General features: G+C 37.4%; 1 protein-coding gene across 1 annotated transcript in view; it reads right to left on the bottom strand.

Annotated features, from left to right (window-relative positions):
* The window catches only part of LOC107662751 (small G protein signaling modulator 2-like), a 63244-nt gene that overhangs the window by 34404 nt on the left and 17596 nt on the right, over positions 1-11244 (bottom strand). The window contains exon 3 of the mRNA XM_016452831.1: positions 2444-2612. Within this exon, the coding sequence (XP_016308317.1) occupies positions 2444-2612 (169 nt within the window). The remainder of the gene's footprint in view (positions 1-2443; positions 2613-11244) is intronic.

The raw sequence follows: 11244 nt of genomic DNA, 5'->3' as shown, positions 1-11244 counted from the left end.
CTCACCTGGTTCCACGGGTTGGCAGAGGGTGCGTGAGTAGGGCCTTTGTTGACGCTCTCGAACCGCCCGCTGCTGCCGGCTGGCAAAGGAGGAGGATGAGCGAGGTCCGGCGTTAGTCCGTCCGCAACTCTCCGTGCCCTCCTGGGACCCAGAGATAAAGGAAAATCCTCTTTTGTCGAGAATTTGGGTACCGTCGGCTGTGAGGCCAACGGCGGGAAAAAATGAAACAAAAGATTCTCCACCTGGCCCTCCTCCGGGGGAGGGAGTGGTGCGTGTGTAAGTGAGAGTGTTTGTGTTAGGGCTGGGCGATTTGTCAAAAAATTAAAATCTCGATTTTTTTCAGAACGTTTGACCGATTCTCGATTTCTTTACGATTTTTAACTAGTCAACTTAAAAATGTAACTACAACATGATTAAAATTATGCGTTTCTTTATTAACCCTCTATTTTAAGAAAATTCTATTCCAAGTGCACCACAAATGAAATTGTCAACATGATGCAAATGTTAAACAAATCACTTAAGTATCTTTTCAGAAAAGATGCATGAACTACAACTACATCTTGCTTGTCTTAAACATATTATATGTTCAGATATAATACGAATTCAAAATGACTGAAGATATAACACCAGTAGACTATTAACTATAAATGTTCTATAAAAACAACAGCAGCTTTCAGCCTGTCACCATGATGCAAACATGAAATATCAGACATACAGTAGTAGTTCTTTACAGGTTTTTTATTCGATTGCGCTGTTTTTCCATTGTTTTTTCTGTGTAAACATGGATGTGTTTGACTGTTGCGCTCGCGCCTCTTGCAGTGTCTCGTATGAAACGCCATTCTAAAAACACTGCGCTCAAGTTAAAAGAAGTTCACTCCCATCTTCTTGCATGTTTTACCTATTCCACTGCCCGCGTCGCATCTTTGTCAACACAAATGCGCATTCTGTGTGAATGACGCTTAGCGCTATATTAATGGTCCTTCACAGAGCGCATCACACGTGAGTGGTTAATCACATGCGCTGACATGCGGTTGGATCGTTCTTTTCTCTTTACTGTTATCACCGGCATATTGTCAAAGTGTCTAATTCTAACATTTGGTAATATTTCTATTCAAAATCGCAATTCCTCGATTTCTAAAAAAATTAAATCGTGGCAAAACAATAAATTCGAATTAATTGATAAAATCTGAAAAAATCGCCCAGCCCTACCGTCCACCGGTGTTAGCTTTAACATAGTTATCATTATAGATCTATTAATATAAACTATTAATAGTTTTAGTTCTTGGTGTGAACTAGCCTTTAGTGGCGCAAAAATACTACTTTTAAATTTATCAAAACATGGCATTCTTTTTTTTCATAAATTAAGATATTTCAGAGTAAAACACGATATTGAATGAGGAAAAAAGTAAGATGGGACCTTATCGAGAACTGATTGGATTGTGAAGGTGTTTCAAATTCATTCTAATTCTAATAGTATAGCAAAACCTCAGCTATAACTATTATGTCATTGGAATCACTTTTAGAACTATTTTTTTAGTTGATGAATAATAAAAACATTAAGACCCAATCAGATTCCACATGACTTTAAAGCGCTCAAGGATTTAAAGGGGCAGTACAACAGAGCGTGATTATAATAAACATAACGTTATCGTCCATTAGTGTGAACACTAGTTATCATTTTAGTTATCTTTATAATTTTACAGTAGTTCTTGGTGAAAACAGACCTTTAGTAGTTCAAAAATACTACTTTTAAATTCAACATAAAATGCCATTTGCAATCTGTTTTTTTTCCGTATATTGACATATTTCAGAGTGAAACAGCATCAGAGTCCACCCGACTGTAAAGAGCTCAAGCATTTAAAATGATAATCAAACTGCAGCGTGTGATTATAATAAACAGAACATTATTGTCCACTGGTGTGAACGCTAATATAGTTATCATTAAAGATCTTGGTGTGAACAAGCCTTTAGTGGCGCAAAAATACTACTTTTAAATTTAACAGAAAATTGCATTCTTTTTTTCGTAAATTAAAGATTTTCAGAATAAAACAAGATATTGAATGAGAAAAAAAAGTAGGATGGGACCTATCGAGAATTGATTGGATTGTGAAGGTGTTTCAACCTAAACGTCAGTCTACCTTTGATTATGAAGGCTTCTTTTTCAAATCTTTTGTTATTTGCAACATTATTTCCGTCAACTTCGTAAGTTGTAAATCTGTAAACTAAAATTACAGATTTCAGAAAGGCTACATTATCAACTAAAGCAGACAAAAACAAAAGCTACATGGCTTTTGGCTAAGATTAGCCAATAGCCCACATGGCCTAGGTGGTGTCAGCTGAAAAGAAAGTAATTTCACAAGTGAAGTTTACTAAATTAAAAATAATAATAATAATAACTTCAAGGAAATAATGCACATTATTTGTGCGCAATAAAAAGTCAGACCTGGTGATTTCGGCCTGCTGCTGTAGCTGTTCTTGAACTTTGCGGCAGATCTCACTCGCTGTGGTGTTCACCTTGCCGATCTTGGTGAAGAGGGCGGCGATCTTATCGCTGCGGAGAAATCCCGCTGCTCTTCGCTTCAACAGGTGGCTTAAGCAAGCCTCAATGGAGCCTGCAGGAACATAGTTGATAAGCAAAGATCAAACAAAACACTGAATAAACTTAAGCAATTAGCATCTTATTATTTCCAACAGCTTTATGAATTCCTTTAATAACAGCCATTTGTTCTCACATGTCAAATTTTCAATTCTATTTCTTTCCCAGGAGGCTTTGCTATCGATGAACTTGCACGATGCAAGGGAAAATCTTATTGCAGAAGTAATTGTGTTCTGCCTCATACTCCTCATTCAATTTTTGTGAGGTAAATAGCCACGAAGGGAGTGCAATTGCAACTGAGAACGAGATTTACTGCTGGTTCCTAAAGCACAGCTAAATATTTCAGTAATTCAGAGTCAGGGTGAGCTACCTGTTACCGCTCCTGCTTCTGCTGGGATTCAGTCCCTTCAAGCACTGTGCGCTCACTTCAAAAACAAATAAACAACGGCAACATTTCCCCAATCCCCTAATCTCACCGATGAAGGATGGAGCGGATGTTCATATTGGCGTAAAAGGACGACTAATATGTTCGTCCATCTTTCTTGACACTTAGCCAAGTGCTCAATTTATGCTAAGAACAACATAAATCAAGATGTATGAGGAAACTTGCTTGGCAAATGAAATCAAGATCATTTTTTACATGATTGCAATGAAAGGCCAGTTATGAGATTTGCATTTGTCGTGACAGCTGAGTAAAGTCTACCTGTCGACTCGCCGCATGATTGATGCTATCAATATCTCAGCAGAATCGAGATCCTTTTGCTGCCACATAATCGACTGCATTTGTGAAAGCAATCAGATGTTTATGGCGGTAATAGCACTTTTATTGCTTGGCTTGTGCCACCGGGGGCAGCGGCTTCAGGTTTTTCCTTTTAAGAGCCTGTTTGATACATTTAGACAGCTAAAATGCACATTCATGAAGGGAAAATGGGGATTGCATTGGTCTACTGTAGTCGACATCCAGGGGCCTCCCAAACAGCAGGGCCCTTGGGCATATAGTGCGAATCAACCACTTTGCCATTGGTTTTCAGTGTGAGTTTACAACCTTTTTTTTTTTTTGAAGTTGTGCAGACATGATCAACAAGCTGCAAATATGTTGCCAATCTACACCTCTAATTTCAGAGCATAGAAGAAGATGAATCATCTAAGTGGCTGCTGAGTGCTTCCCCCTTGAGAAGCCAGCACGATAATTGTCTGCTCCCAAAAGCAGTTCTGATTTGAACAGTAATGCCCTGAGAAGCACTAAAAGAAATGGCACTTCCCATGTTTCTCAGATCCATCTTCCATTGAGTAACAAACGTGCAGGCAAAGCCCTGTGCAGTTGAGAAACGAGCTGAACGCTCCTGAAGATGTATTTACATAATCTCTCTGTGCCTGCTGGTTTGAACGCCTTCCTGCATGCACCCATACACCCACAAGCTACTGGTCTCAAGCTCGAAGCACACGTTTGAATGCATACAACATTATCAGGCAATAATAATGCATACATACATAAATAAATTCATAAAACACACTTTTCACACTACTAGTGTCCGGCTCCAAAAAATGCCCAACTGCTTTTGTCTTCCTAATGGTAATTTCATAGTGTTGGAAACTTTTTCCTCGTCGAAGCAGAGACCAGGAGACGTTGGGATATGTTTCATACAGAAGTCACTCTTTATTGAGGACTCGAGCGTCGCTGCAGTCATCCAAGTCTGACTATAGCTCAGCACAGTAGAGTTTATACCTTTCAAGGGGGAGGGATACATAGATCCTTCTTTCCCTATTTCTTGATTCCTGCGACACCTAAAGAACCGTGAGGTAAGGATGGACTAGTGGGTGGGGAAGGTCTATGAGGGATTCTTCACCCAGGATTGGCCCCCAAAAGATATTTGCAACTGATCCTGAAGCTAGCGTGCATGCTCTAGTTAAGGCTACTAGTTCTGCAGCTTGAGCTGAAAAATGATCTGGAAGACGGCCTGAAGCTACAACTTCAGTTGTGGAAGTTACTGCATAACCTGCTCGTCTGTTACCCTCAATGACTTGAGCTGAACCATCAACAAACAACTCAAATTCTGCATTCTCTATGGGAGTTTCTGCTATTTCACTCGTAGCTGCGTATGTGAGCGTAACACAATCGTGAATTTCTACAATAGGTTTGATTCCCTGTATAGCTTCCTTATTGATCGGATATAGTTTGGTAACAGGAGGTGGAGTTCCTGTCAATTTGACTGGTTCCACGCCTGTCAAAAACCCGCAATCATCCTTGTCTTTAGCCCAAATTGGATGATTTTGTAAGAAAGCATACTCAGGAGTGGTTGCATTATTGGTAGAAACTTGTGCTGAGGAAATTTTTATGCTAGCAGATTCTGAGGACATGTCTAAAGTTATATTTATTGTTACAAAAAATTCTATTTCAAATAAATGCTTTTATTTTAAACTTTTTTCTTCATTAAAGAACCCCAAAAATACGAGATTAAAAATATTGACTGAAAAAACTTGACTTTCTAACAATAACACTCTCTATTCTATTTCTATTCAATTTATTAATATATAAATAATAATAACTTGACCCTATAGCACTAGCTCTCTCTATTCTATTTCTATTCCATCTACCTTTTATTATTTTTATTTATTATTTAAAAAAAAGAAAAAAAAAACATGCTACATGTACTGCAACTAACTGCGACATGTCACAGCATTATGGCACACATAGCACACTATATTGTTGCTCTTTTGTTTGTTTGATTACTTCTATTGTCAAGATTTGCAAGTTGCTTTTGGATTGTATCTTGATCACTAAATCTGCATATTAGAATGATTTTTGAAGGATCATAATAAAGACTGGAGTAATGATGCTGACAATTCAGCTTTGCCATCACAGAAATAAATTACATGTTAAAATATACTAAAATTGAAAATAGTTATTTTAAATCACTGTATTTTTGACTTACCGACCCCAAACTTTTGAACGATAGAGTAGGCCTATATACAGTATAACAAACCAACCACAAAGTTGAAGAAACATCCGAATAGATTCTACCATCTCATATTGGTAGGATGCTTTGCGCATTCAACTGAAGAAAGCACTCAAACAATACATACAGGAAATCAGTATCCCATCACAGATACATTAAAAGTCCTCATCTGATTCAACTGTAACAACCTCCACTCAATAAGAACAGCACTGAAAACAGCATCTGACAAACCACATGGGGATTTAATAAGCAACAGATTAGGACATATTACCACATAAATCATGCCGTTTTAAATCTTTCCTAGTCTTCATGATGCATTAATGACCAAAAGCCTCCCATGTTCTTTCAGTCATGGAAACTAAAGTATGTCAGTTTTAAATACTTACTTCTATCCCAGTTTATACAACTATATGCAAGCCATTAATAGGTTACTTTTCTTCATGACAAATTACAGAGGGGTTTGCTCATATATCAACATTGGCGTGTTAGAGAAGAAGATCTAATTAGACTTACAATTAACCATAATCCTTTGTTAAGCTCGTACCAAGCATGTCGATAGAATACAGCAGAACACGTCACGTAAAAGCCATAGTATTGACGCAGAGTTCAGCTTCTGAGATGCTATGACATCACACACGTGAATGCGCTCACAAGCGACTGTATACATTGATCGATGGCTGTAATCTGAGCTACTATCATCTCTGTGAGACGTGGGGGGCTGGATGCCGGCGGCTGGGCGCGATCGCTGCCGTCCGTAGGGAAACACACCTGTGACTGTGCAGTCAAGCTGTGAGTCACAGTAATAGACAGTAATGAACTGCATTACTGAGGTACTCGGCAGCTGCACAGAGCGTGGGCGACAGGGGAAGGCGGGGGGCTGGAGAAAGAGTTGGAGGACCATAGGGGGAAAAAAGATTAGACAAGGACTGAAAATGAGGGGCAGAGAAAGGCAGGCCAGAGCTAAAGTGATGAAGAGTGAGGAAACGAGAGGGGAGAGAGCGTGAGAGAAACTACAGACCCAAAACAAGAGATTAATAGAGTAGAATAAAAAGGGGAGAAAGACAACGGCAGAGGCTCAGTGACTCATCGCTCTCTGGCATGAAGAAGGTTTAGCACTGCTGTACTTATTAATCAGCCTGATCTTTGTCCCTCAGTCTGGACTCAGGCTCTGTCCTCGAGCGCTTGCCTTATGGAAAAGAGCATGTTCACAGAGACATCTGAATACCAATGACATCCGGCGAAGATGACATTTTCCACTGGACGGTAATATATGGCACTGATCATCCCGACTGAAAAGTGCTGGATTAGAAAGTGTGTAAGAGTATTCGATTCAATATGATTCAGTTCCATTATTTGAATTAAATTCAGTGAAATAAGCTGAATTACTGAACACTTTCAGACCAAAACAAAATTTTTGTCATTATTTCCTTGACATTATTTATGCTGTTAATGTTAACTAAAACTAAAAATGATTTCAGTAATTGAAATAAAGCAGAAATTAAATAAAATATAAATATTAAATGAAAAACTGGCAATAACTGAAATAACATTCGTTTTAGTTGATGTACTAAAACTAAAACTGAAATGAAAATAAATAAGCTAGATAGAAATATAAAAAAAACTAATAAAAATGACAAAAGCTAACCTAACCTAAAGTTTTTATGAAAACTGAAAATACAAGACCTTCAAAATATGAATAAATACTAATAGTATATACATTATATTAAAATATCATTGTTATTTACTCATCCTTATGTCGTTCCAAATCCATTTGTTGTTATTTTTTCAGACAGGAATGAAAACGAGACTATGAGGGATAGCAGTACAGTGCATTCAATAACATGCCAATTGTTCAGCTGATGAAACGTCTTTCTGCTGTTATAAAACAGTTTGAACATTATGGGATCTAGGACTTTTATACAGTATGTGCCACTGTAAAGACTGTATGTCTATCCCTCAGCATTGAAATCATCCGCATTATATTCAGTATGGTGTCTATTTAAGGTGTTAATGGTGTTCTAGCTTTAAACCTGCCATGACAGTCACACTCTCAACTGAATGACATTGTAAAGGGGAATTTTCTCTAAAGGGAAAGATTATGTCAACAACGATGTAAATTTCAGTATGGAAAATTGATAACCAAACAGTTTGAGTCCACTGACTTACACTGTACGGAGGTAAAAAGGATGAGACCTTTTTTTTTTTAATATATTCTTTTATGTTTCACAGAAGGAAGAATGCCATATGGGTGGCACCACCAGCACCCACAGAAGTGCCCTGCTATTTCGGTGAGGTGAGAATGAACTGAGTTTAAACAGTTAGACACCTCTATTAATAGAGGCATCCATAGTTTTTGTGAAAGGAGTCAAGTGTGAACACAGCCCATTCCTGTCACTATGAAGCCTTGCAAGATGGCAGTCTAAACATTTCACACACACACACACACACTACACAATCCAGCATGAAGGAATCGCACACATGTACACAAACACACCTCTGACAGTATATGATGCATTCACCCCATTCCCACTCTCAGGACACCTGTGCCTCCTGCTTTCATGGTCAAATAAATGCTCTGTGTCTCATCCTTCCAAACCAGTGTCTCCCAACCAAACAAACCTCACATGGCTGGATTCATCTTTGTACGAAAACAGTATAGACTGATAGTCAATCCAGCAAGTGGATTACAATGTAATACAAATATCTGAGGCCGCACTGAAAATCTGGGATTTGAAATCTAATTTTAATAATAATTGTTTTCAAAAAGTTGTAGGACTTTGAGAAATAAATAAAATAAAAATGAAATAATTTGGCAATATTTCAATATGGCAATATTTCTAGGTCCTTGAATAATCAAATTTGTGGCACTGATTATGTGACTTCAAATATCTTTCCATTGAAATTTAAGATGCTTTTTGGATCTCAAATCATGCTAAGGAACATAATCATCAGTTTTGACACAAATTTGTCGAATTTATGCAGCTCAAGTACTGATTTTAAAAAAACTAAACTAAACTAAAACATTAGTTCACTAAATAAAATTTTTGTTAAATTACTTTTTTTAATTAAACTTTTAATCACAATTTTTATGTGGTTAATATATGTTTTTAAATTTTTTTAACAAGAGTCTTTAAATGTGCAAAATAGAACTATTTGTACTAGTCACAAACATTTGCATGCATGCCTGCATAAATTTAATGAAAAATCATTACTGACGCATAAATTTACATGCTAAGACCTTTAATCTGACACGGATACTATTTAAATGTGCTTCTATTTCCAATGGCCTTTCAGGTCATCCTCTCACACCAGGTGATTAAATATTGATTTACACTAACAGTCCATCAGACCAGCAATCTCGTCTGTGAGACGTTTGGCGGTGATCACAAGCCTGAGTTTGATCTAATCTCTCTGGACAGAGACAGATAGGTTGAACAAAAAATCTATCTGCATGCACCTCCCTCCATCCACTGTGAGAAAGAGAGAGTTTACTTCATCAACGCTCTCTTTGTCTAAGCACCTTCAATCAGCTGAGGGATGCGCAGCGCTCAGCCGCAGCTGCTGACACTATGGGGAAGAGCAGAGTGGTCACCAAACACCTGTTCCAGAGACGAGAAAACATGACAATGCTGGCATTCATTTGACAGAAACACCCACAGAGACGCATACAGAGAACATTCCCTGATACTGCTGTCAGAGACAGCGATGCATTTTAGGGACTATTATTAAAAAACAAGTGCAAGTAGACTTTGATTTTGGCACTGACACCAGTACTTTTAATAACACCAATTTTCAAACAGGGCTTAACAATAATGATGAGAGAGTTTTCTCCTATAAGTGGAATATCTCCAGAGTTAGATATAAGCAGATTTCCTTTCACTATATTATTCAGTGACATTGCTCTACTTGCTTCAGTCATGACAAACTCACATCTGTTCTCCAAAGGCCCATCTCTCTTCTCTTAAATCTTTTATTCAGACAGCATTTCATAGATACACACCATGACAAGCATTATGGGGTAATAATTCAGATCAGCAAGGGCCCATATTGACTTTAAATATTTAAAAACATCTGTTCTAAATGTGTCTACCATGTGATAACTATCCCCAGTCATCAGCCTTTGAAGTGGAAATATATCTACATGCTCCCAAAATGAAATCTAAAGCATTTTAGGCCAAAATTCCAGTGCATCCCTATCGAAGATAATGAGGGAATGAGGAAAAATGAATAGGGTTAATTAATTAGTGCTTAAAAGGAAACAGTGAGATTTTTGTGCACTTTGGTTTTCACGCTCCACAGGACATGGATATGCGCTAGCTCTTCTCAATCTCAAAAAAGCGTCTCTCCCACTGGGGAGTCACTCCTACGCATTACCTCTCTAACACCCAGCTCTAATTAAGGGAAACAACATCAACTAGTCCAGTCCCAGCGCTGAGACACTGAGAGAACAAGAACATCACATGCAGCCATAGATTAACATCTTAGAGGATGCTGAGGGGCATCAGGAGTCATGTCTGTGTCTGGCAGCTAGGGATCGTGGGATTTGATGAGGGTTTAGGGAAGAGTCAAGACAGTGGAACATCTCAGGCTAACACAATATACAGATGTAATGGATCCAGTTCGAGAACTGATTGTTTGCAAATAGGTATGTAATGAGGACTGAAATGTGTTTGGTAAAGGGGTGTGTATTGTGTTGTGTGTTTTGTGTGTGTTACTTGTCAGTTGTCTGGACGTATAAATAGTATTCTGGAAGTACAAGTACAGGAAGTATTTATCCATTCATTTTTTTTCATATGCATTAAAAGATTCTTTAATAAATATGATTTTATGAATCAAATCAAACAAAACTAGTAAAATTTATATATTTAAAAATACATTTATCACATACTAAGTATATTTAAAATCTATTAACATATTTACTGACATATCCCTCGATACTGATAAAAAAATATATAATTCAACTTTATTTGGAGTACTACTTGTGCACAATTCACATTTCTCAATATTAAGCCTAAAATGTGTTTTCATGTCACTGTTGATGAGGATGATTTCTGTCTTAAAATGCAAAATATTTAAAGTGCACCTAAAGTATACTTGCAGTAGTTCCACTTTAGCACAATCAAATATACTGAAGTATATCTTTAGTTGGATATTGTGAATATATATTGTGAATGTGAATCCATTAAGAACTGAATGCAAAACGATGGTTTCCAACAAAATTATTTCAGTAGAATATTATTAATTATTTAATTACATTTTTAAAAGATATCAAGAAATATACAAGTATGCAAGTAGTCATCAAATGTTGAACAACTCAACTATGTTACTGCCAATGCTTTGTTTGTTTGAAGAAGTTTGAAGAGAAAAACAACAGATAAATAGATCGATCGACAGACAGACAGACAGACAGACAGACAGACAGACAGACAGACAGACAGACAGACAGACAGACAGATAGATAATATAGCAAGAACTACAGACAGACAGACAGACAGACAGATAGAAAGACAGATAGATAGATAGATAGATAGATAGATAGATCTACAGACATACAGATAGATAGATAGAACTACAGACATACAGACAGACAGAGAGACAGACAGACAGACAGACAGACAGATAGATAGATAGATAGAAAGAACTACAGACAGACGGACAGACAGACAGACAGATAGATAGATAGATAGATAG

Source organism: Sinocyclocheilus anshuiensis, unplaced genomic scaffold, assembly GCF_001515605.1.
Source record: "Sinocyclocheilus anshuiensis isolate Anshui unplaced genomic scaffold, SAMN03320099.WGS_v1.1 scaffold1144, whole genome shotgun sequence".
NCBI lineage: Eukaryota > Metazoa > Chordata > Actinopteri > Cypriniformes > Cyprinidae > Sinocyclocheilus > Sinocyclocheilus anshuiensis.
Note: the sequence above shows the minus strand (reverse complement) of the source record. Positions and strands in the feature narration are given on the sequence as shown.